The sequence below is a fragment of the Ceratotherium simum genome, chromosome 20 (genome assembly GCF_057802395.1).
Source record: "Ceratotherium simum simum isolate JZ-2026a chromosome 20, ASM5780239v1, whole genome shotgun sequence".
Classification (NCBI taxonomy): Eukaryota; Metazoa; Chordata; class Mammalia; order Perissodactyla; family Rhinocerotidae; genus Ceratotherium; species Ceratotherium simum.
This window is the reverse complement of record NC_141919.1, coordinates 45,994,043-46,021,085: the sequence shown is the minus strand read 5'-3', so window position 1 is coordinate 46,021,085 and position 27,043 is coordinate 45,994,043. Positions and strand designations below refer to the sequence as shown.

The 27,043-nt window shown below is 36.9% G+C and overlaps 1 protein-coding gene and 1 long non-coding RNA gene across 3 annotated transcripts in view; one reads left to right on the top strand and one right to left on the bottom strand.

Annotated features, from left to right (window-relative positions):
• LINGO2 (leucine rich repeat and Ig domain containing 2) overlaps window positions 1–21,222 on the top strand; it is a 1,164,902-nt gene extending 1,143,680 nt beyond the window's left edge. For both annotated transcript variants that reach the window (XM_087444704.1, XM_087444705.1), the window contains one exon: window positions 18,360–21,222. In XM_087444704.1, coding sequence (XP_087300830.1) covers window positions 18,395–20,215 — 1,821 coding nt within the window. In that variant the 5' untranslated portion in view covers window positions 18,360–18,394 and the 3' untranslated portion in view covers window positions 20,216–21,222. The remainder of the gene's footprint in view (window positions 1–18,359) is intronic.
• On the bottom strand, window positions 20,735–26,063 carry LOC147914452 (uncharacterized). The gene is made up of 3 exons (XR_015555471.1): window positions 25,911–26,063; window positions 24,281–24,382; window positions 20,735–21,079 (listed from the first exon to the last, which is right to left on the bottom strand). It is a non-coding gene; the product is annotated as an uncharacterized LOC147914452 (long non-coding RNA).
• Between the last annotated feature and the right edge of the window lie 980 nt (window positions 26,064–27,043).

Genomic DNA, 27,043 nt, shown 5'->3' with positions numbered 1-27,043 from the left:
ATGCCAGCCATAATGCCTTTCATCTAGCCACATATGGAGATGTCTCCTCCTTTCTGTTGGCCCAGTGAAGAGAGAAAATGAGCCAAATAAAACTCCCAGCACAGCTGGAAATTGGTTATGGTGGGAGTATTTACACTATGAAATTAGCAATGGGTACATTTCTGCCTCTGTGCCATCACGATAACCAAGGCAACTGCATAGGGATTCTGGAAATCTATTACAAGGATTCTGATTTGGCAGGTTCTATTCTGGGTTCTGATTTAGTATGCTTTGGGTAAAACCCACAGATCTGTATTGTTTAAATATATAATATATATTTAATTTATAATATATAATAATACATAATACAATAATTATAATATCTATTAATTTAAATATTTAAAAAGTTTTAAATTGTATATCACTCAAAGGGGACAAGAGGAAATATAATAAAATTTTTCTCTCCCACCTCTGCCTCTCATCTACCCAGTTCCCTCCCCTGGAAGTAACCAATATTATCTCTGTATTCTTCCAGGCCTATTTTATTGACATACAGGTGAAGACATATTTAAGTATTTCTCGTATTTTACACAAATGTGGATCATTTTCAACAAGCTCTACAGGTGATTCTGGTACAAGTAATCTTCAGATGATTGGTCAACTCTTTTTGAAAGAATATTGACTCTTCTAGAACATAGGAATTCCCAGTGGTAATCTCAGACAGTAGTTCTCCAACTTGAGCGTGCATCAGATTTACCTGCAGGGCTTGTGAAAACACAGGTTGGTGGCCGCCATGCCTTTTGGTGAGGAAGATCAGCCCTGAGCTAACATCTGTGCCCATCTTCCTCTATTTTGTATACAGGACACTGCCACAGCATGGCTTGATGAGCAGTGCGTAAGTCTGTTCCTGGGATCAAACCTGCAAACCCTGGCTGACGGAGCAGAACGCACAAACTTAACTGCTACGGGGCGCCTCTGGGCCCCTGCTCTGAGAGGAACTGATCTAATGCAATATTTATTAAGCTCTACACTTTCAGCTTAAGTTAATTGCCTTCCTGAAATACATCATCAGTAGCCATAAAAACAGCACTATGTGGTCCTTACTGGGTTGCAGGCCCTGTCCTAAGCACTTGACATATATTAACTCATTTAAGCCTGCAACAAGTCTATGAGACAGACACTTTCATTATCCCATTTTACAGAGGGAAATTGAGGGAGACAGGTTAAGCAACTTCCACAACTTCATTCATTCGGGTGCTAAGGGGTAGAGCTGGTCTGACTCAGAACCCACTGGCCTAACCATCAGGCTGCACTGCCTTCTAGTCCTCAAAATGAGGCCTAATAGACACTTGCTTTCAAATCATCGACACCAAATATGATGAAGAGCGTCTCTCACTACATAGCTCCCAAATGTGAAAATGTAGTAACACAAAAGATAAATTAAATATGCACATTGTTAACAGAAGGAATTTTCATTTTAAGGTATGCAAACAAAATTCTTTTTATTTTCTCCTATAATGGATTTGAGAAATTTTCAATTTACTTGCAGCTCTTCAGAAACAATTAGTTTTGTAAAATGAGGCATTCCAGTATTTTGTACCCAATAACAAATTTTTAAAAATGCAATGGGGGCCAGGCCCGGTGGCCTACTGATTAAGTTTGTCATGCTGTGCTGCAGCGGCCTGGGTTCAGTTCCCTGGCGTGGACCTACACCAATCATCAGTGGCCGTGCTGTGGCAGTCCAAATACAAAATAGAGGAAGATTGGTACCAGATGTTATCTCAGGGCAAATCTTCCTCAGCAAAAAAAAAAAAAATACAACGGATTTGTTACCACATTGATCACAAAGTTTATATATAAAATTATATATGATATATAAAATACTGCCCTAGTTTATATATATGGAGCTATTTAATTCAAAGCATAGGGTCCAGTTACTGTGTGTGTTGCATCCAACTTGTACCAGCTTTGCAAGAGTCAATTGTTAATTTTTCACAAATTTTATAAATGTTCTGATATCATGTTGTCAGCTAAAAATTGGCTGTGGTGGGAATATTTACACCACGGAAATCAGCAAAATATAGAAAATAGGGCTTTTTTAATTTGGAAAACTATCTGTTAAACATTTACCAGCATACCACTATGCCAGTAGATCATGTATCCCAAACCAAACACACACATTTTCCTTACTAGGGACATTTAAAAAGAAAGAAATTTTAAACAAGATATTACTCAGACTGGCACATTAAATAGAATGTTAATCACAGTATTGACTTCTTAACTTTAATCACTGAATTCTTGCCAGTAACCGAAACTGTGGATTAGCACACAGAATTGATCTCTCATCTCTTTGCTATTAAGTATCTAAATAACTATTTCTGTAGTCCAAGTCCCTAAGGCTAAACAAATGATGAGGAAAAAGTGCCCTCCAGTCCTCAGTCTGATGGTCCTAGAATGCAAATCAGAAGTCTAGATTTTTAATACATCCTCTGGCAAGAAAAGGAACAATGTGGAGTGTGTCTGAGGCAGGTTTGGTAAATTAGCATAGTGTTCCTAAATCTCCTGTCTGATTCTTGTAGCAAGTGTTTCCCAAAATCAAGTAGCATTTTGGAATTTTCTGGCATTAAATAGGCTTGGAATTCCCTGAACATTGAGAGTGAAATTATTCAAATGTTTACCCTATTGACCCTTTCTTTCCCTAAAGTGATAAGCAAGAAACTATCTCTTTACTCACCTTAGTAATGGCTGCAGATTCAGCTTTTGAGTAATTTAAATGTGTTCAGTGATAGTTTAATTACCTATTGCCTGTTTGTTAAATCCAACTATTGATGGTCAAAAATCCCATTCAGTACACAGAACAGCACTTTTACCCTGGGAACTTTAGAGCTATGATAATCCCTGAATAGAGGTGTGCGATACCATGCGGCAGTCGACACAGTCATGGTGACCACCATTGCGTGGATGGTGTTGCAAGTTTTTCAAGGGCTTTCATATTATCCAATAGCACCCACAGGCCTTGATGACTTAATAGGAAGGTGGATCTGCCTCGTGTTTTCACACATGGCTATCCTTCTACAAAACTACACCGACCCCGAGCACTCAAAAGTCACCCAAAGCGTTCTCTAAAGACCTGTTATGACTCCTAACAAAAGAGTGCAGAGAAATAAAAGATCTTCAATTGGAGCCATTTTCCTCCATCCCAGGAAGAGGGAAGAGCGACCCCGATGGGGGTGTCATTGAGGATTACAACTCAGGCAGCCTGGGACCTGAATCCCCACCATGGCAGCCTGGGACCTTCAGCCTCTCAGGTCCAGAAGGTACAAAGTCAACCCTCTCATCTGGAATACCCAGAAATTTCTACTTGCATAAAAAAGACAGTAAAGCCTTTTATTCTTCAAATTGGCCTCACTGGTGAAAAGATCTAGGATTGGTGGTGGTGGTGGTGGTGAGCCAAGTTCGGGTCACAAGGTGTCCATCCCTGTACAGGTCAGTGTTGTCCCAGAGCCTGTGGTGTGGAGCAGTGGCTTGTTCATGACAGGCAGAGGTTGTTAGAGGATTTTTAGGAGGAGTTTTGAGAGGATAGAGAGAGGAGGACTGAGAGGGGAAACTTTCCCTTGTTAAAAAAACTTCCAGAAAGTCTCTTTCTTGTCACAGGTTTCTCAAATGTTGCTGTTCTCTTCAGACAATTTTATCTAATTAACATCTATTTTTCACTTCTTTATGCAGTAATCAGTATTCAATTACCAGAACCCAGCTGCTGATGCTAACAAGTACTGAAAAATCAAATTCATACCATAAATCCTTAAATGCCCTCACCATCTCCTAAACCAAGACAAAGGAGCTTGATTCCTCGATTGCTCCCTCTCTTTTACCTACATACCTTCACTCTCTTTTTATAAATCCTTTTGTGACTTCGGGTCCATTCCAGGACCCGTTATTGAAGGCATAGGGAGAGGGTCAAAGAAAAGAATAAAACCAAATATGGACACTAACACAGAAGTTTCCATCTAAGGATGGTAAGAGACTTAAATATTTACATATTCTAATTTTTTTATTTGGTTTTAAGGACTCAAACTAATTTTGAAGAGCATTTTATCTAAAGTTAATATTCATGTGTCTATTTGATACAGAGAATTTTATCCTCCAGAGAAAAAATGTGATCTTCAGTCTGCACATTCTTTAAGTGTTAGCTTTATAATAGATCTGGTCATTGAAATACTTCCCTAAAGGCCTTATAAACAAACTTGACTTATGCTTAATTAAGTGGCTAATTATTTTGATAATAATGATTAATTTTTAAAAGGTCAAATTTCTAATTCTGTCAAATTATTTCTCATGTGCAGTATGTACCATTTATAACACATTTTATAATAAGAGGCGAAGAAGGGAAGGGAAAGTAGGTGGAATAGGAAAGATGGATGGAGGGAGGACAAAAGAAAGAAAGAGAAGAAAGGAAAATTAAGAGAGGGAAGGAAGAGAAAAGATAGATTGTGACTTTTTAGATGATTGATGTGAAAAATAGAGTTTATATAATTGTAGAACTTGAGGTGTGACTTTGCTATTTTAAGTAAAAAAGAAGAGAACCAAGATTTGCTAAGGGCTTCCTATGCGCCGACCACTTTAACTCATTTAAAAATCACAACAAATTGTTGAAAGATACAGATACTATCCTTGACACTAGGAACGGGCTCCCTGACTTCACGTGCCATAATAACACAGTTATCACCAGTTGCAAGATCAGAAATTGGAGACAGCCATGATTGTCCAAAACTTCCTAGTCCCTTCCCATGTTATCTATTCTCATGACTGTGTCTGTTTCCATGGCATACCATGATGTCTATGATTTCTTGATCATTGGTTGCTGATTCCAAGTCTCTGAGCATGAACTCAGCCCCCAGTTATAACATTGTTGATATGAAGAGAGCACAGTCCACTGTACAAGAGTTCTCATGCTAGAGTTCAGGACAAGGATTGAGAGTCAAAGGAAGCGTATTTCCTCAGGGGTTAATAGAATTCGTGAGCATCACTCTTCCCACAGCAAAACGGAACACAAAAATCAATGTTGTTTACTTAGGGTTAAAATGCAAACTCCTTACTATTAACAGTCCTCCAGCTGTAAAGATAGCAAAGCTCCTCAAAGGCAGGAGAATCTGCTCAATTCTAGCCCCAGACCTCTTACTTGATCTTAGACAATTTCTTTCTTAAAGCTGGATTAATCAATGAAAATAAAAATATATATATATTTTCCTTCAGATTTACATTGAAAGTACTCTATTAGTTTTGAGATCAGCATCAAAGAGAAGAGTTATGACAGAACCCCTGAACCTAAGGCAAACACCAGCCTATGACCATCAGGAGGGAATCTACATGCCCCTGGGATAGTGGCTATATATCCTCCTTTGCCTGTAGAGTCCATGTTTCTCACCTGTTGCCCAGCGTTATCACGAGTAGTGCCCCTACCCTTTCACAGAAGTGTCCCAGTTTGGGTGGTATATTCTCCATTCACTAGACCTATACGAAACCTAGATGACCAGAGAGGACACAAATGTACCTGCCTCCCACCTTGCCACGCTGAGAACAGCAATATTAATTCAACAATAAGACCTTGGTAAAGCTAAGGCCAATAAATTACATAACAAATGCTGCTTATGTAACATAAAATATGTTGAGAGAGAGCAGTTCTTTGTTTCTCTGCTATGGCAGATCTACATTTTTGCAAAGATGGACAGAGGAAGCACAGCTAGGCTGTGGAGTCAATGGGAGACATGCGTTAGAACTCTACCCTGCCATCTACCACGTGGATGGCCTTGATCTAGCTGCTCAGCTGTCCCTAAGCCTCAACTGCATATTCTTTTCTATGCTGCATATTCTAAGGGGATAGGAATAATACCGCCTACCACTCAGGGTTGTCTTTACTAGAGTAACTAGCGCTTTAGAGCCAGAAAGTCCTTAGTTTAAATCCCACTTTTACTACCTTTTTGCTGCATGACCTTGTACGAGTAAATTTAACCCAGCAACTCAGTTTCCCCCTCTATAAAAAGTGGTAACAAGAACAGTTCCTATTTCAGAGGAGCTTGTTTCTAGGACTGAATAATATAATGCATATAAGGGGAAGATACTTAAGGTCTATAAATAATTTGCACCAGAAATTGTTAGTTAATATTACCTTTTTTCTGGCCACCCATTATTAGGTACTAATAGGCCTCGTTTAAATCACAGTTTTCTTATCTGAAAACCAAACTAAGATTTCACCTGGTTTTAAGGACTCAAGTAAAGTTTTCATATAAACATAACCTATGAATTATACTCACACAGTGACGGAATTAAAACCTCAAATGACATTATTTTCCATAAAATGAAGTTAGAATTTGTAGAATTCATTTCTTTATGTAGGCCATTTTATACTCTCTCTGAGCTTTTTCACACTTTATGATTTTTCACCTTCATTTTTAGTCGTTAAAAGCTGTTTGCTGAGCCATTCATTGGTTTTCTTTCCATTAATTTATCCAGATAAGGATAATTAGCATGTATATTGCATGAAGGTAAACAAAATATTTAATATAATGTGATTCCCTATGATTCGGAAATGTTTACCAAAATACAAATAAACTGGCAAATATATATAAGCTTCCCTAGTATGTGTGTGTGTGTGTGTGTATATATATATATATATACTATGTATATATAATGTGTGTGTGTATATATCTATAGTGTGTGTATGTACATATATATACATATATATGTGTATCATATACATGTGTGTATATATATATGTATATGTATATATATGTGTGTGTATATATATATGTGTGTGTGTGTGTGTGTGTGTATATATATATATACACAATCTCCAAGGAGACACATAGGTACCAACTCAAACTCACACACACGCACGTGTACATGTATAAATAAATTAAAGTTCTCAGCCCAAGGTACATATTTTCAACCGAAAGAAATAAACCAATAAATCAATTAAGATGTGACTTCTCTGTTCCCTTATTAGAAATAACTCAAATGAAAGACAGAAGAATATTCATTAATACTGTATCTGTAGCGATTGATGCCAAGCAATAAGATGAAAAGGGATGCCCAAAACTGCACTGAGACGAGAGAGTGTCAGAGGCGGAAGATGGGATTGATAGCATGTTGAGAGTGTAGACAGAGGGCTTGAGTGCAAGTCCCCTTTCCAGCATCTGTTAGATATTTGACTCTAAGAAATTATCTTTTCTGTCTGATTGCTCCTACAGAATTCTGACAAATGAAATATCAGAAGTGAAAAGCCCGTTGCATAAGTCTTTAATGTATTTCCCAAAGGGTGGGATGCATTCCAGTGTGGTACTCTGATTTTAGGAGGTACAAAATATTTAGTAACCCTGAATTAATGAGGATGAAGTTATTCTCTTTTAACTTTACTGTCAATCCTCTGATTACAACAAGGGGAAAGACTCAGTTATAGCACCTCTCTCACCCTGGCCATTTTCCCAAATGTTGATTATAATGTGATTCCAGTTTGGTAAAATGATATTAATATCATTAATTTGTTTACTGGACAGAGTTTCCCTGCTAGACTATTAATTGTTTGAGAACAGAACTGCATATACTCATCTCTATGTCCCCAGCTCTGCCTCGCACATAGACGGTACCTAGTATGTGTTAGTATTGAGTTGAATATACTTTCTTCTTTGATAGTTTCCCACTCTTTTTTGGAGGGAATTCAAGCAATTATTTGACAGACATTAGTTGCTAAAATAAGGAAAAGTCCCTAAATATCTACTAAAGTTAGAGGAAATATCTGTGACAAATGTCTTGGGATATAAAAATTACATGCTTTTGCTTAACTTTTTTGCTGTATAGCTTTAAAAAAAAAAGCTGCATTTGCCTTCATTTTCTCATCTAGAAAGTAGCTAGAAAAATGATAAAATTCCTATCACCTAGGAATCTAATGATCAGTGAGTATGAATTAAGAATAGGCACATAAATGGGAATTTTAGATGCAATTCTCTCTCTGGCAAAGATGGTTACATCAATAAGTACCAAAGTTGAACCTCAGTGTGGCAAGATAGAATTGTGTTTGTTTCTCTAATGTGTAAAAAAAAAAACCCATCTGAATGCAAAGTTGAATCAGTGATATTGTAGATAGATGATAGATAAACTAGTTTTCCAGATGGCTAAATCCTTTCTGGAATAACTTATAAATAAACAAATAGAAGCTTAAGTATATCCATACATACTAGATTAATACTTAATATCAATTTATATTTATTTTGGCAGAGAATGGCTAGCCACTTGCCAAACCTACCTTCTCTTCCTCATAGGCATGTAGCTAAACTACGTTTCCCAGCCTCCCATGCAGTTAGGTGTACCCACATGACTGAGTTATGGCTCATGAAATATGAGCAGAAATTATGAATGCTATTGTCAGGTCTGGTTCATGAAAACCTCTTACCCATAATCCTCTTTGTCTTTCTCCATATGGAATGGGAGGGACTTCAATTATCTAGAAAAGTGTAGAGCCACAAAATATATAGGCATAAGTTCCTCAGTGTTTTCATGGAGCAGAACTAGTAAACTACTGGTTTAAGCCACTGAGATTTCAGGGTTTATCTGTTACAAAAGCTGGGAGAAATTTATACTTGTTTATTTCCAGAGTGGTTCAGATGGGATTTAAGACAGCTATCTTGTTTGAACAGCTTTAAACAAGAAAGAAGCTAAAATGTCTAGTTGCCTTCAGCACCAACTAATTAAAACCAGCTAATCTCCAGAGAGATTCTCCTTCATTCATGAATACCCACACTTCAAAGAGTCCAGTTTTTCATAAAACAATAGATAAAATTCAAGAATCTGAAGGGGAAACTACTTAACAGAATTCTCCTCCATTAGATCTTATTTTCCCGAGTAAAATTTAATAATCTTATGAAAGAGAAGTAGTGGTCCTAGGTGGTCACACATGTGATAGAGATTGGCCTGAGTGGATCTTGAGGAGTGAGCAATTACCACAGAAAGGCAGCCAACATTTTTTTGACTTCAAAGTGAGGCACATATTACATAGCTTTTCTGACTCTGTCTTCAGAGGAGTTTGAGCAACTTATTAGTAAGAATTTTTGCCCAGGGTTCTGGTTACCTCAGTTTTCTCATTTGTAATATAAGATACTTAGCAGACCTTAATATCTACCTTAATAGACCAATCCAGGGCCTCTAGCTTGCCTACCCTGGAGGTGATGATTTACATCCGGAAAGGTTTTACTCCCTTCCATTGAGAGTTTATATGTCTAAGAGACATCATTTGCAATATTTCCCTTTCTCTAAAGAAGAATAATAATAATAGCTAGCATGTATGGAGCTCTGACTTTATATACACAATCACATTTATTCTCACAATAACCCAGTGGGATAGTTACTATTATTCCCACTTTAGATGTAAGAAAACTGAGAATGCGAGGGTTAACATATAAACACACTTTTATTCTTGCATATCTATGCTCTTAGCCATTACCTTATACTACCTTACAGATGTGGAGCACTACATATTGCATTGTGAGGCCAACTACCATTTAATAATATTAATTTCAAAGAGGCATAGCTCAAAGTTAGACAAAAACCACTTTCATCTTCCAAAGGTTTAAGTAGAATAGGCATATTCTGTATGTCCAAGTATTTCTATGTAGGCCAAAAGGAGACTCAGAACTGTAGGAGAAGAGCAAATAATTTACATTTCAAAGAGATCAAAATAAACACAAAAACATAGGGCTCTCCACTTTCAGGAAAGATTAAACAGAAACTATTAATTAATGACTTAGGACAAGCTTTTCTAATTGTTTACTAGTCACTTGAATACAAAATGAACTCATGTTTGAAACAGATACAGTCCAGTAGAAAGCTGATTCAGAACCACAAAAAAAGATATCAAAGGATAGCCCATAGGGAAGATGAGGAAATTTTTTGTTTTTTCTCTATTTTTAAAAGGAAGCATTACTATAATAAAATCTGGGTTTTTTTGTAAGCGTTATAGTTGCTATCTATTTGAGATGAGTTGTATTTAGTGATAATGTATGAGAAAGGATGGAAGAAGTACAGGGAAAAGGTTAAGAACTCTGCCTTTAAAGTCAAAAAATCCTGCATAGAAATATTGGCTCCATTACTAACTAGGGCTATAGAACCTTAGGCAAATGATTCAACAAGCAAGAAGGGTGCTTCCCCCATCTGAAGTCAAGAGATAAGTGCTTCAATAGGATTTGTGCAATCCTTCATAGTCTTCCACCATAGCTAAGGGCACATTATGACTTCTGTCTGACTTCTTCCTGGGAAATCTCGAGAACAAATATTAGACTAGATAGTCTCTTTGGGGGCAGAGTAAAGGAAGTTGCTGCTGTATTGGGATTGTTCTACATTGACAGGGTTTTTCTGGGCAAATGAGTTTTCCCCATGCCAAATGAGGGCAACATGCGTGAGAGAGCCAGTACGAGGGTTGTTTTAGGTCCTTTCAATAATGCCACCTGGGAGGGTACTGGGGCCTCAGCCAATACTAGTTACAGGTGAATGTTCCTAGGGACTGTGGAATGACTACTCAACAAATCAGAGTAGAGATTTACTATCCAGATCAAGGGAACTACCAATGAGATATCCCTTGATTGTGGGTCCCAAAGAGCTCTGGAGATTGCCACACAAAAGGAATCATTTTTAAAATCTGCCAGTCCTGAACAATACTAAGTTATCTATGACAGTTCCAGTTAAATAAGATCTTCCCTGGTTTCCTTACCTCTCCTGAGTAAATTATAAAAGGACAATAGAGGAAAAAAATTGAGATGCTCTCTGACTACATTCATGAGTCCTGCTTGTTCAATTTTCTACTTGTATGACCATTTTATATCAATTTCATTGTGTGAAATCATATTAACAGCTAATTTTCATACAAATAGAATCTCTTATTATGTATATAGGCTTCAAACCAAATGATCATTCCAAGCATCTAACAGTCTCTAAACAAATAACTAGAGATCAAAATGTTATCTTCAGTTATTACAGAATTGGTAATTTGCATATGCTTAATTGAGATGTATCTACAATGGTGGGTAACTGTTTACCTACCTGCATGAGCCACTGAGTAATTTTATCATTACATTTGTAATTTTTGTTTAAAAATATTATCTTAAAATATAAAACACATTGGATGCTCTCCAAATCTGGCTGTCATGTTGGGTTTGCATTTCCCCTTGAATGTTCTTGAAGTTGAGCCTTAATATTGAAAGTTCCCACTTCCTCCTTATCAGAAATGAATAGAGAGAAAAAGGTAAAAATACAAGGCTTTGGAGGGTAATTGGAGATCACGTAGAAGGATAAATTTTATTCTATAGAAAGACAATCCAAATCCAATGTTTCCTGCCAGGTTGGGGACTCAGGGGTTCAATCTCAAGTTTACTTGGGTACTTTAAAGAATTTAGGTAACCCTGGTGAGTTTCAAGACTTGCTCACACTAAAATTGATTTCTCTTAGTTTTCAAATGTTTTACACAACTTTCACAACTCCTCAGTATCTGATTTTGGCACAGACCAGTATTTCTAAATTTACAGTTTTAGATACCTAGAAGTTACAACCGCAGATGTATTTTGGACAACTTTATTCATTAAATCCTTTACTTTCTTTTCTTTCCCACCTCACCTCTCTCATCACCCACCTCTCTCCATTTGGGAAATAGCTTTACTGAAAAAGAAACCAAAAGAATCACCCTATCATTAGCTAGTGTGAAGGTTTAAAGAGATTTCTGTGCTATCCATTTATTGTTTTGTGCCCTTGTTCATTGCCAGTCAGAGAACTAAATTAATCACAGAATTCCCAGGCTAAGCAATTTATCATTACCTTATCATCCATCAAAGCAGCCGCTTCTCTTCTAAACTTTCTTTTTGAACAACATACAGCAACCATCATCTCTTTCCTTTCTTACTTGTATTTTTAAAAATGATGGCTTTCTGAGACTCTCCATTTCTCTGTCTCCATTCTACCAATCTCTCTATTTCTCCTTATCACTGTATCATCTGTTTGAGGACCTCCTTCTCCAGTATTCTATTCTGTCCTCAGAGGAAATCCTTCTTTCTTTGGCATGCTTTCTGTCCTGTTGGATACTGTTTCAACAAACCAAAGTATTAGCCCATAAAAATTATAATAACGACAGCCATTATTATGTGCTAAGTATCTTATATACATGACCTTTAATCCTCACATTTCTTCTGCTTTATTATCACAAATTAACAGAGGAGATGATGAGAATCATAGAAGTTAATCAGCCTACCCACGTCCCACAGCTAACAAATGTCAAACTCAGAATTGGAGCCAGGTATTTCTGAGTCCAAATTTTTGCTATTTCTATTCTTCCACATTGCTTCTTTAAGTCCACGTCCGGATGTTTTTGTTTGTGTTTCCTACACTAATAGAATGAGCTGTAAAATAAATACCCAGCACACAAAAAGCATAAGTATGAAAATATCCAACTTCACACACTAAGTTTAAAAAGATAGTAATCATTGTGCCTAAAAATCCCTTTGATCAGAATTAATGGAAAGGCCCTAGTCAGCTCCCTACAGGTTTTAGTTTCTCGCTTTATTCTTAATGAAACGAAGTTCATCTTGTCAAACCTTGGTTACAGTAGGACATTACAAGAAAGCTTTGATTGCAAAACTTCTGCTAACAGTGAAAGCTAACTGGAGTCAGCAGCGTGCCCTTCTAGACTAAAACTGAGAGATATTTGTGACGAGAATAATAAAGCACAACCTTCCTACACAATTTCCAAACTACATCAAAGAACTACGATGAGAAATGGCCCCAAATTAACTACTTCTGCCTAGCTGAAAGACAGTAGTAGAATGGGAGAAGTATTCCAGATCTGAAGGAAGCTTGTCGGCTGCCTGCTTGCTGAGGGCTTATCCATCCTTCTTTGTGATGGTCCTTCACTTTGACTGGAAGGAAAGTAACCAATTTTTAAGAAAAAAAAATACTAGATACTATCTACATTAGTTGAGCTCCTTTCTGGTTAAGCTGCAGCCATGATTGAATTAGGTGCTGTCATTTCCAGGTTAGACACACTCAGAGCCAGATTAAGGGATCTAAGCAATAAAATAACTTTTCCCTAAACCATTACTGAAATAAATCAGAAATAGGATGTCAGTTATCTCCTTATCTAATTGGTGATATGTAGATTGAACAAACTCCGCCAGAGAAGACTGTACTTCCCAGTGGAATTTATAAAACACAATAACTCACTCTTTACCATCAATTCAAAATAAACTCAAAAGTATGGAGTGTGTAATAAAACTTTTAGTTTGAACATAAAGAGTCACATAATTGTAGAAAATACATTTTCCCTGCCCTACCAAAGAAATACTAAAAAGTACTTGAAAAATATTATTTCCAAGGGGTAGAAAGGGGTAGAAAATCATTAATCTGCCCAGGGAACCCACATACCTTGGCCCAGTGATGGACACATTTGAGGGAACCAAGAATTCCTCATCCTGTTACTGCTCTTAAGCTTGTCAGCTCAGTGAATGACACCAGGTCCCATCCATTAACAAAGGGCTGGGAATCATCTGTGCCTCTTCTCCTATGCCCCTCACAACCCATCCATAACTATTGCATTTCTATTCTGCTTCAAAATACTTCTTGAATTTATTTATCCAAGCCTACACCTATGACCCTGATGGTGACCACTTTTTTTCTGGCTTGAATTAATGCAACAGCTTCCTGAGTTTCCAGCTTCAAGTTTTTCCCTCCTGTAAATCTATTTTTCGTGCTGCAGTCAGATTAATCTTCCCCAAATGTAAATCGGATAGTATCACTCTTTTGCATAAAACACTTTAATAGCTTGCCATTGCCCTCAGGATAAAGTGCAAACAGCTTATCACAGTTTACAAGATCCTGGTAAATCATTCCCCTAATTACCTCTTCAGCCTCTTCTCTTTCCATTTCTCTGCTGTTTTTGCTCTAACCTCTCTAGACTACATTAATTCCCCAATCACTGAGAGTTCTCCATTGTTTCCACTCCTTTGCACACATTGCTCTCTTTGCCTAGAACTCTCTACACCTCTCTGCACCAAGGATTGGGGGGAGAGGGGGTTGTAAATGGAACTATACTGCGGCAAGCCTACTATAGATTTTATCTGAAGCAATTTGATAATAACTAAATAGACTGTGATAAATTAAAGATGTATACTGTAATCTCTAGAACAACAAATAAAAATGTCAATAAATATATATAGAAAGTCAAAAGAAGAAATTGCAATACTAAAAACTAATTGATTAAAACAGAATAAGACAAGAAAGGAACAAAAAAATTCAAGCAACAAATAACAAAATGGCATCCCTAAGTGCAATCGTATTAGTAATTATATGTGGTTTAAAAGGACAAAGCAATCTAACAAAAGGCAGATTGCAGAGATCATCAGACTGAATCAAAAGCAAGAACCAGCCACAGGCCGTCTATAAGAGAAGCTCTTTACAAAGACACAAATATGTTGAAAGTAAAAGGATGGAAATACCATGAAAACCTTAAGTTTAAAAAAACTAGAGTGGCTATGTTAATCATTCAAAATGACTTGAAGACAAGGAATATTACTAGAGACAAAGATGGACTATTTCTAATAATAAAAGGTGAACCCAAAATAAAGAGTCAAAATGAGAGGCAGAGAGGCATTTATTTTGGAATCAAAGCATTGCAATTGGAGGTCACAGATTCAGGTAGCAACCCGAATAGCATCCCACTAGGGAGAAAGGGGCAGGGGCTTTTAAAGGTAAAAGAGGGAGGTTTGCATTACAAAGAATGTTAATGGGAATTGTCCGCAGAAAGCTAATCTCGGGTAAACGTAATGGATTGTTAAAACTGTAGCTAGAGGGAGGCAAAAGTCCTTCGCTGTGATGAGCTGCAGGTTCCTTGCAGCGTTATTCAGTTCAAAAGTTCACGTTCTACCCGATGAGAACGTGCATAAGACCCATTTCCTTAATGGCTTCCAGCTCCATTTTAAAGCTCTTAGACATAAGTGACCTGTTTTGTTTCATGTTTCACAAGATCAATACATCAGAAATTGAACATGCACTTAATATCAGAGCTTCAAAATACATGAAACAAAAATCTATAACACTTAGGGATATATAGACAAATTTACATTCATAGCTGGAGATTTTAACAGACATCTCTCAGTAATTGACAGAATAACTTTGAAAATAACTAAGATTGGAAAATCTGAATCACACAATCAACCACATTAACCTTAACGACTTTTACAGACCACTACATCCAATACCAGCAAATGCACATCTTTTTCAAGTGCGCGTGGAATAGTCACCAAGATTGATCATATGCTGGTCCATAAAACAATGTCAGGAGATCGCAAAAGACTGAAATTTTACAGAGTCTGTTCTCTGATCACAACAGAATTATATTAGAAATAAAAAAAACAATAAGACTCTAGAAAAGACCTAAATACTTGGAAATAAGCTAACTCAATCCTAAACCATCCATGAGTCAAAAATGAAGCACACAATAAATTAGAAAATTGTTTTGACTAAATGATTATTTTTTAAATGTATATTAAAATCTGTGCAATGCGGTTAAGCAATGAATGGGGGATATTTGTAGTTTTAAAAGCTTCTATTAGAGAAGAAGAAAGGTCCAAAATCAATGTTCTAAGTTTCCACCTTAAGAAGATAAAAAAAATAAAAAGAGCAAACTGAACCCAGATGAACCTGTACCAAACATCTACGTACATTAGTTAAATTATTTTCTTATGATACATTTCTAGAAAAAAAAAGGATTCATAAGATCTACCCTCTTTTTGGAAGTGCTGGATATGTTTATGGCATAGATTGTCAATCTGACAGGCAAAAATAATATACCTCTGTTGTTTAATACGCATTTCTTTGCTTACTAGTGAAGTTGGTCATCTTTTTATATATTTATTAGCTGCTTTTAGTTTTTATTATATTCATTGCCTAATTTTCTATTAACATTCACCTCTTTTCCTTATTGATTGATAAGAGCTATTTATTTAGTACTATCTTTAATCCCTTATCTATTATACAGGTCTAATATATTCTCCAGTTTAGCAATTGCCTGTGTGTGTGTGTGTGTGTGTGTGTTGTTTCCTTTCTTGTTATACTATTATTTTTTAAATGCATACAATCAAATAATCATTCTTTTCTTTCATGGTTTCTAGCTTTATTCACAGAAAATGCTTCTCAACTCTAATTATGAAATTATTGAACTTTCTTCTAGTACATAATTTTTTCTTGCATTCTAATTCTTAATTCATCTGGAACTTATTTTATTGAAACAAGTGAAGTTGATGTACAACTTTCCCCACTAAATATCTACCCAATCATTTATATTTTTCTAACTGAATTAAAATGCCACCTTTCGCATATGCTGACTTTTCAAATGTATTTAGATATAATTCTTTACTCTCTGTTTCATTGAATGTATATTTTTGTTTCAGTATCATGCTGTTTTATTATTACAGTTTTGCAACTTATGTTTAAATATCTTGTAGGGTAAGTCTATTTTCTAATGTTTCTGATTATTCACACATTTATGTTCTTCCAAATAAACCTCAGAATTAACTTTTCAAATCCAAAAATACTATCTTTGTAATACATGTATTTATTGATAAAGACTTAATATCTTTAATAATATTGAATCTTTCTATTAAAATACGTGATATATTCCTCTTTTTAGTAAGTTCCGTTTTGTTTCCTCAGTGGGGCTGAATAGTTCATATTAGTTTTGTGTATTTCTTGTTAAGTTTATTCCAAGGAATTTGATTTTTTTTTTTTTTCAGAGATGCTGTGACTGGAATCATTTTTTACAATAATATTTTTTTTTAATTTTTATACATATAAGAAAATATTTTTATTTTGTAACATAGTTTACTTATTCTCCTATTTGTTCTAATAATTTTTTGGTTGATTTCCTTTGGTTTTCAAGACAGACATTAATTTGATCTACAAACAATGATAGTTTTGCCACATGTTTTCCAACAATTTTAACACTTCTGCTCCCATATAATTGATTTTGCTGGCACTTTCTGAGTCTTTGCCTTGTTTCTACATTTTGGGGGCATTTTTCTAGTGATTAACCATTACATTTGATCCTAGTTGTTTCTTTACGGATAGATTTGTTTAGATGTAGATAGATACAGCAATGCATATAAACATATGTAAACCCTGTGATTAGAGAACTGTACTGTTATGCTAATTGTTCTTTTACAATTAGAGTGAATATTGAAGTTTATCAAATACTGTTTCTTTAATCTAAAAGTACTGTTTTAAACTACTTAACCTTGTGTAAAATATGGTGTTTGTGGATGAAGCGTACCCCTGGGGATCTCAGGTTGAGAGGCACGGCTCAACAGCACACCTCTTGCTATTCAATTGAGCAGTAAATTCAATGTCTGCTTAACTATCTACATTTAAAACATACTCATTTCCGATCTCATTTGATACCTATTTATTTTCAGTTTACAAGTTCACTGGGTTTGAATTTGAATATGAAAGAAAGTTCACTTGTTATTTAAAAACACTTTTTTCTTAAAATTAGGATTCTTCTCACTCTTCAACATTTAACCTAAAATCTTAATGAAAGCATTTTTATCATCATGGCCATTATGGTACCTTGATTCTGCCTCATCCCTATGATAAACACAAAGAATACAAGAAGATTTTGAGGATCTTTTTGTTTACCTCAAAAAAGAAAATTCTTTCATAAATCAAAATTTACTGCTTTCCAAAAGAGGTATACTTGCTAATTGAAATTTCTTTTTTTTAAATGAAAAATTTATATATGAAGGAAAAATGTTCCAACCTCTTGCGTTGAATGTAAGTTTGTTTTGTCCTGTGAACCTCGGGGTCTGATGTTGAATGAAGCTTCTATTAACTTCATTTTGAACAAGAGGATGGTATCCCAAACATTAGAGACACAGACATTGATTCAAACTGGATAGGTTTGCTCTTAGTCTTTGACCTCTGCTTCTGTTATGTGAGTTCAAAATAGAGCCTTTTGTGAAATGTATGCTGTTTTGCCTCACAGTCTGCCAGACACTGTATATGTCACTTTATAGTTGTCAAATACTGAAATTGTGTTAACTCTAGGAAGCTTCTGTTATCATACCCATTATCTCCATCTACAGCCAAGAAAACTGAAGTGCAGAGAGGGAAAGTAACTAATCCAACTCATCCAAGATCGCATGGCTAATAATGGCAACTCTCAGGTTTAAGACCAAATCTGTATGCTTCCAAATCCAGAGTCCTTTTCATTGTACTTTCTGTCTTATTTTTGTCCCTTTACCTATCTATGTCCTAACTCAACTTCTCTTCCTTCCCTTCTTTTGGCTCTTCTCCTGCAGGCTCGTGACCAAGGTGTAGACCAAGAGGCAGAGTCATGCTTCACACGGCCATATCATGTTGGCAGCCATTCCTGGGTCTGGCTGTGGTGTTAATCTTCATGGGATCCACCATTGGCTGCCCTGCTCGCTGCGAGTGCTCTGCTCAGAACAAATCTGTTAGTTGCCACAGAAGGCGGTTGATCGCCATCCCAGAGGGCATTCCTATTGAGACCAAAATTTTGGACCTCAGCAAGAATAGACTGAAAAGCGTCAATCCTGAAGAATTCATATCATATCCTCTGCTGGAGGAGATAGATTTGAGTGACAACATCATTGCCAATGTGGAGCCAGGAGCATTTAACAATCTCTTTAACCTACGTTCCCTCCGCCTAAAAGGCAATCGCTTGAAGTTGGTCCCATTGGGGGTATTCACAGGGCTATCCAACCTCACCAAGCTTGACATTAGTGAGAATAAGATTGTCATTTTACTGGACTACATGTTCCAGGATCTGCACAACCTGAAGTCTCTGGAAGTGGGGGACAATGATTTGGTTTATATATCACACAGGGCCTTCAGTGGGCTGCTTAGCTTGGAGCAACTCACCCTGGAGAAATGCAACCTAACAGCAGTACCAACAGAAGCCCTCTCCCACCTCCGCAGCCTCATCAGCCTGCATCTGAAGCATCTCAATATCAACAATATGCCCGTGTATGCCTTTAAAAGGTTGTTCCGCCTGAAACACCTAGAGATTGACTATTGGCCTTTATTGGATACCATGCCTGCCAATAGCCTATATGGTCTCAACCTCACATCCCTCTCGATCACCAATACCAATCTGTCCACTGTACCCTTCCTTGCCTTTAAACACCTGGTCTATCTGACCCACCTTAATCTCTCCTACAATCCCATCAGCACTATTGAAGCAGGCATGTTCTCTGACCTGATCCGCCTTCAGGAGCTTCATATAGTGGGGGCCCAGCTCCGCACCATTGAGCCTCACTCCTTCCAAGGGCTCCGCTTCCTTCGCGTGCTCAATGTGTCTCAGAACCTACTGGAAACTTTGGAAGAGAATGTATTTTCTTCCCCTAGGGCTTTGGAGGTCCTGAGCATTAACAACAACCCCCTGGCCTGTGACTGCCGCCTCCTCTGGATCCTGCAACGGCACCCTACTCTGCAGTTCGGTGGCCAGCAGCCCATGTGTGCTGGCCCAGACACCATTCGTGAGAGGTCATTCAAGGACTTCCATAGCACTGCCCTTTCTTTTTACTTTACTTGCAAAAAACCCAGAATCCGTGAAAAGAAGTTGCAGCATCTGCTAGTGGATGAAGGGCAGACGGTCCAGCTAGAATGCAACGCTGATGGAGACCCTCAGCCTGTGATTTCCTGGGTGACCCCTCGAAGACGTTTTATCACCACAAAGTCCAATGGAAGAGCCACTGTGTTGGGCGATGGCACCTTGGAAATTCGCTTTGCCCAGGATCAAGACAGTGGGATGTATGTTTGCATCGCTAGCAATGCTGCTGGGAATGACACCTTCACAGCCTCCTTAACTGTAAAAGGATTCACTTCAGACCGCTTCCTTTATGCGAACAGGACCCCTATGTACATGACCGACTCCAATGACACCATTTCCAATGGCACCAATGCCAATACTTTTTCCCTGGACCTTAAAACAATACTGGTGTCTACAGCCATGGGTTGTTTCACATTCCTGGGAGTGGTTTTATTTTGTTTTCTCCTCCTTTTTGTGTGGAGCCGAGGGAAAGGCAAGCACAAAAACAGCATTGACCTTGAGTATGTGCCCCGAAAAAACAATGGTGCTGTTGTGGAAGGGGAGGTGGCTGGACCCAGGCGGTTCAACATGAAAATGATTTGAGGGTCTACCACTCACATTATTGTTTCTGTGTCATTGTTGGTACAGTAAGACAGCCCGGCACAGTAAATTACTAGATTAAAAGGCAGCTTAGCGCAGCTGCCCCTGTGTCAAAGCAGGGTCCACGAAAGCAGGAGGACATCTTATGGAGACTCTCCACCTAGAGGCAGGCAGGCACGTGTCAGAGCCCTTCACACAGTGGGATACTAATTGTTTGCATTGCAAATATTGGCATTCTGGGGATCTCAGTAATGAACCTGAACCTTTGGCTCATGCTCATGGAGAGTTATTCAACATTTTCTACCACTGCAAAAACAAAAGAAAAAGTAAAAAGGAAGAACCTACAATGTAGGATTTACATATTAAAAAGACACATTTGTCTAAAACATATTCTACAGTAAAATTTGTATCTATGATTATCATTTGTTAAAGCCTTGCATCATACCATATTGTTGGTTCAACACCACAAAGAAATCAATATATTCTTTACTCTTTTTTTCTTTTTGGAAACATATATGCTGTATATGTTTTAAAGCAATATGAATGAGAGGTTATGCTTTTAGTTACTCACCACTATAGATCCACGTGTGTTTTCACCTTCCTTTACATACAGATAACCTGAGACTAGATCCCTGGAGTTCTGGGCGGAGATATGTTGAAAGATGCGTTTGTCTGATGTAGGATGCCGAGAAACAGGACCCAAGGCAAAATTGCTCAACTGTGTTGACTTCTGTTACTATAAATAAAGGCATGTGCCTAGTTTTGATACAGAATGGAATATTTTTTATACTTGTAACATCACACTGGACCAGTTTACTGTAACAAAGCCCTTGGTTTCTCCAGAAGGTGGTGTACCACTAGTTGTACCTGTAAAATGCAAGGTAGGTGTTAAAAATGAAAGTGATCCGTTTAACCACAACTTGATTTAACTTGCGTCAGTTGCTACTAATGGGTTAATTAAAAAATGGAAGAGGATGTAACTGTTATATATACTCATAGGGTAATATTCACCTCGCAGCTGAGATCAAGAATTCAGATGTTCAAAAGCTCTTTGGATAAGGAGTTCCTCTGATGCCAACACAAACCAGGGTGATCCACACATACATAGTGTTAATCCAACTAAAGATCTGTTAAAACGTGGTCGCTGTCTGAAGGCTGGATTTCTACCAGTCAAAGGAAACACCTGGCTACTGCCACTCTGACGTTGTCTATTTAAATACTGTACGCACAGTATTACCTTGAATGGGCAACTTCAGGATTTCTCCCAGCTTCCTTACCAAGTAGATATTGGCTTTTATTTTGAAAATTACCTTGTGTAGACAAGAGGAATCCGTCTTGTTTTCAAAGAAGTGAGGAGAAACAAGGGAGATTGATTAAAAAGCACTTGCTGATTTGTTTTTCTCTACTGAGGAAAAACTAAGATTATACCCCTATAAATATGTTAAATTGTGCTGACACTTTACTCCTCTGACCCAAGGATATTTGCCACTTCTGTTTGTATTAATGATTGTTACTGAAAGCTAAAACATGATAGTTTTTTAAAAAGATGGCATCATGCCATACCACCAGTGATCTAGTTCAAATGAGACATAATTCCATTTGGCTAAATTCCATTCCATTTGTCGAATGAAAGGCTTTCAAAGCATATTTTCATATGACCTGACAAAGAATTGACTATAGAGTGTATTTATGAAGTGTGGTATATTTAATCAGCACAGGTCAGAGGGGAAATGTCTATACTTGGCACATTTTGAGAGGGACCTGAAAATGAGCCCCCTTTTGGAGAGCATGTGAGATGGAGTAGAAGGTCTCTGGGGTTTGTTTCTTGACATATCACATTAGAGGTTTGACTTTCAAAAGCATGGCTTTTTTTTTTTTTTAAGTATTTGAAATTTTGAGAACTTCAGTAAAATGAAATTGACTCCAATAAAAAAGAGACAGTTCCAGAAATTGTTTTGCCAATTGGGTAACAGCATAGTTAAACCATTTCTCCCTTAATAAAGTGTGGTAAATGAGATAGAAAGATTGAAGAATTGCCTGTTTGAGTCAGTTTTTATTTGACTTTCCTAATGATTATCAGAGATCTTTTAGAAATTCATTTCCTAGTTGTGGGAATTACCTTATTTATGTCTAACAATACAAATCAAGATCTGCTGTAAATTTTGTCACATTTCCAACGTGTGTGCAAATGGAATGGGGTCTTTCAAATTTAAAAAAGAAGAAAGTTAAAGGGGAGAGATATTAGAGATAGTGTTGCAACATTAATAGAAAATACTGTATTTTGCAACATTGTATGGAGAAGAACTTAATTGTCCAGCAACAACATCAACAACAAAAATAAGAGAAATAGTGAGCAATTAATAAAAGGGCATTGTGATTATAACTGCTATTTTCTGTGAAAATAAAAGTTGACTAACAACAGCTTAGCCAAATGAAAGTGGCTTAAAGTTAACCCATCTATGAAAAGATTTAGCGAAAAGATTTAGTGATTATTCCATTGGAAGAAGAGAGATTGCACTCTCAGGGGTTTCCATACTCTGATCCGTGGAACAATAGTTATCTAAAATATTAATAAGCATTCTTCCAAAAAAAGAGTCCCACAGACTAATAAATTGGGAAAATGCTGCATTCTGTAACCACCTCTTGGAGGTTGAAAATCTATATGAGCCTAATAAATCCTCTGAATAGTCCTGTAAACAAGAATTCTGCTTAATATTGTTTACCCTGAGATTTCTCTAATTTATTTGAGCCTGAAGCACTTCTTTTTATGATGTAATTGTTAACATCTTGAAAAACTAGAGTTCTGTAGAACCCAGTTCAGTCAATACTGGACTAAAGTAGTACTCTTCAGAAGTATTCCTAAACCCAATGTTTCTAATAAGAGTAAAATTATTACTTGAATTGGGCTCCAATAGATTGTAAAAACTATACCACCTGCATAAGTGATCTGATCATAAAAATATATTGGCCAGATAATCCTAGGAGAATCTGCTACTTTCTCCCTGAAGCATCTTAATAACGGATTTACAGGTAATTGAATGGCTACTTAATTTTCTACATTCTCACTATTGGTACAGATCTTGGGTTCCTTTTTATATCTGCAAAGCTCTGATCTTGGGTCCATTGATTGTAGCTCTGGGGCTCCAGCATCAAGTTTCACAAAGAGAATTTTCCCTATGGCTTCAGATTACCTCTTGGTTAAGATCAAACTAGACCATGGTAGAGAATAACAGTTTAGAGCACCATGGGCCAAATTTTCCCCTTAGTAGTCCTCTCTGAGTTGTCTTCTTCCCAAGGGATTTGTCTCAAGGTATCCTACAATGAAATACAGTTGGTTTGGCTCAGCATTTAGTTCTGGGTTGACCAGTTCTCTGAATACGTATATCAAGCATTTTTGGAGAAGTATTTATTCCCTCTAGGCATTAAATCTATAGAAGGAAAAATTCCCTAACTAGAGCTCTAATGGTCTGAGAGAATTGATCCAGGTCCTCAAATGTCTGAAATACCTGTTATTAGAGTATGGTAACTCATCCAATGATTTGGCCTAATGTGTTCCTGGCAAGGGATATCTACTTTTCCAAATTCTCACATTACTCACTTTTTTTTAATCTCTTTCCATTTTCGTTGCATTTATAATTCTGAGCTTTGCAAATATTCTCAAAGTTTGAAAATGTAAACCAAGAATTGCCAAGATTTGTACTTCCTAGTTCCTGAAAACATTTGTCAGAACTCTGATTTTGCTCAAGTTTCTCAGAAGTTTTGCTTATCACCAACAACGCCCCAGTAGTACAAAGGCATTCTGGATGGGCCCTACAGTGTTTAAGGTGGATTTGTTTTTCATTGCTCTGTCAAATATTCTGTTCTCCTCAGTTCTCAGAGGAGCCCAGAAGTTACAATTTTCTATGACTTTTTAAAAAAGGATTATTTAAATCTTATCTGCATTAAAGTTTGACTTTTGTCATTTTCCATGACTCAAGTAGGAACAAATATATTCATACATTAGAAAGTGCAAAAGAGAGGATGTGATCTTGAAAAAAATTAAGTAGAGCCCCATGTAAATTAACTTACCCTTCCAGGGTCTCCCTTCATCTCTATGTCAAGACATTTGTTCTAACTTCAGGGACTGTGCTCAGAAGCTGTTCAACAACACGGAATATGTCTTGAGGCTTTCTAGGAAAGAAAAAAATTCATCATTTTCAGCTTAGAAGGCTAAGACCTGACAGAAAGATACATCAAGTGTTTAAAGAAAGGTTGGAGGGAGAATCTTGGATCCATTTTAATCCTATTTCCTTTATTACTCATTTTTATAGTTACCTTCTAACTGAAGAAGGAATCAAAGATTATGCTCTTCTTTAACTTTCATCAGTGTCTTTTTTATCCCTATTCCTTATGTCCTGGTCACCTTTTTAGCTCATATGTGCTATTCCAAGTAGATTCTGTGGATTGTGAACCTAGTAACAAAACTTTTGAAGCCAAAGCTATTCATTCTACTCAGTACTTAAGTAAAGATTTATCATCTTTATTACTGGCGTTAGATCCTAGAAACATTCCTCATTACACTAGTGCATCATGTACCTGGTTATTTCCATTGACTTTCTACCATTGGCTTTGAGAGCTTCATCCTTTCTGCTAAAATCCTTGATATTTTCTGATTGAGGAGTTTTGGAGTTATTCTGCCTTTGTGTGTGGAAAGCCTTGAGGAATGAAATACTATCTCACCTGTTAATTTCAGAATTGCATGCTGTGGTTAGACAACAGAGGATGTTCCCTGGTACTTTGGCAAACACTTGACAGGAATCTCTTAGTTACTCTCCTCTTAACTCCTTCAAAAGCCATTCCCAAGAGAGCCTGCTCGTTCTCACTCTGGTATAAGTAGGACCATGGGGAAAGGACAGCTTCAACACCTAAGTCTATGAGTTCAAAATGATGACTGATTTGCATGACGTTTAGCTATGTTACCTAACAAAAACTGGGTCTAGGGGCCATAAGCCTAGACTTCCTAAATTTTGCCAAGTAAACTATGTTTTAAATCAACAATTAATGGTAGGTCTTCGAATCTAAAGTCGGTTTGTCTGTTTTGGGAGCAGTAAATGTAGCTGTATATTTTCTCAAAAAATGTTGGAGAATGGACACTGCTTATCTTGTGGGAGATTTTTCAACAGACTGCCTAGGACAAAATGTTTGCAGCAAAAAGAAAAAAAAAGACACGATTAAGAAGTTTGCAAAAGATTTGTTTTTCTAAAACAGGCCTGGAGCTGATGTTCCTCTTTCATATGGGAATCTGTTCAAGAAAAGCTTGCGTGTGCCCCAAATTGCCCCTCTCCGGTTTGCCAAGGTCTTTAATATCTCCCATCCCCGCCTCCATCTCCCTGGAGAACCTCCTGAATGGGAAGGAGGAAAAGAGCGGGGACTACAAACTCCCCTGAGAGAGCCCACAGAGAGAGGAAAGCTTTGGTATGCCCTCACATTCCTGCCCCTTTTCCTGACACCACAATGGAAATGATCCTTCATTCTGCCTTACTCACCACAGTCACCTCCCAGCTGTTGTCATACCTAATCAATGAATGCTCTCTCCAGGGATAAGTCTTCTTTCATCGGTACTCAGAAATTCTTGGGTAAATGTGAAACTGGAAATCGTTTTTTAAAAAAAAACACCCTCCAGCCTATCTCACATACCACTTTAAAAGTAAAGACTTACCATTCACATCATCACAAGCTGACAGCAATCCGCAGGTTGAGTGATTCCGATTTTTTTTCTCTCTCTCTCTTCTAGAAGCAGGTGGGTTGATATAATGCCAGCCTTAAATAGAAGCTTTATTTATACCTTTAGCAAAATGAGAAAGGAGCTGGCATAATCAAGAGAGCACTGCATATTTTAAGGACGGTTTTACCTTTACTGTGCAAAATAGCCATTAGAAGACAACAAAAATGCAAATTTACATTCTACTAAATTGCTTAACTATATTAATTCCCATAGAGATCAAAAGATAACTTTCCATACTGAAAATGGGTCTGAGTCAAAGATTTTGTGCCTATTTCTACAGGGACAAAAAAAAAAAATGTCAGAAATTTGGTTGCCATGTTAACTTTTTTCATTTTGTTGCACACTTCCTATTCTAAATTGCTTTAATATCTTTAATCTCCACTACAATATGATCAATACAGTCTACAACACCACATAATCAACAAATAATGATTAAGCAGGAGATTAATTCAGACTTGCCAAAAAAATTCTCCCAGTCTTTATAACAATGTGTGTCCAGCCACACACTGATTCATATACATATCTATGTGATAACAAGAGATAGGAATTGAGTCATGAACAAACTTTGTTTAGAGGCTATTTGGTAAAAACCACGCTCTTTTCCTCCTATTACAAAATCAGGTGTACCACACACACATGGGTTGCTTGATATGCAAGTCAATTGTCTTACGTCTTTTCCATATGGTATGGAATGCCCCAAATCATAACTAATTTAAAAGCTATTGTTTATATATACATATATAAATATGTGAGGTAATGTGGTTTGATTTTTTTATGTGTTTAAAATGTAACTGTTTTAAAAGTTGATAATCTTGAGCAGGAGGGGAAAAAAAAAGAAACAATGTGTGTTTGTGTTTTTCTTTAATGTGTTTTATCAAAATCTTATTCTGGGATAGCCCATGATTGGAAGCTACTAACCAACAACCTACAAAACTTTTTAAAAACGGCCTGATAGCTTGTTTTTGTTCTCAAAAATTAGTGTTAATGAAAAAAGTATCTTGATTTAGATTTGTGTCTCATTGACTATTATTGATTTATTGTTGTAGGCATGTTTTTTTTTAACATGT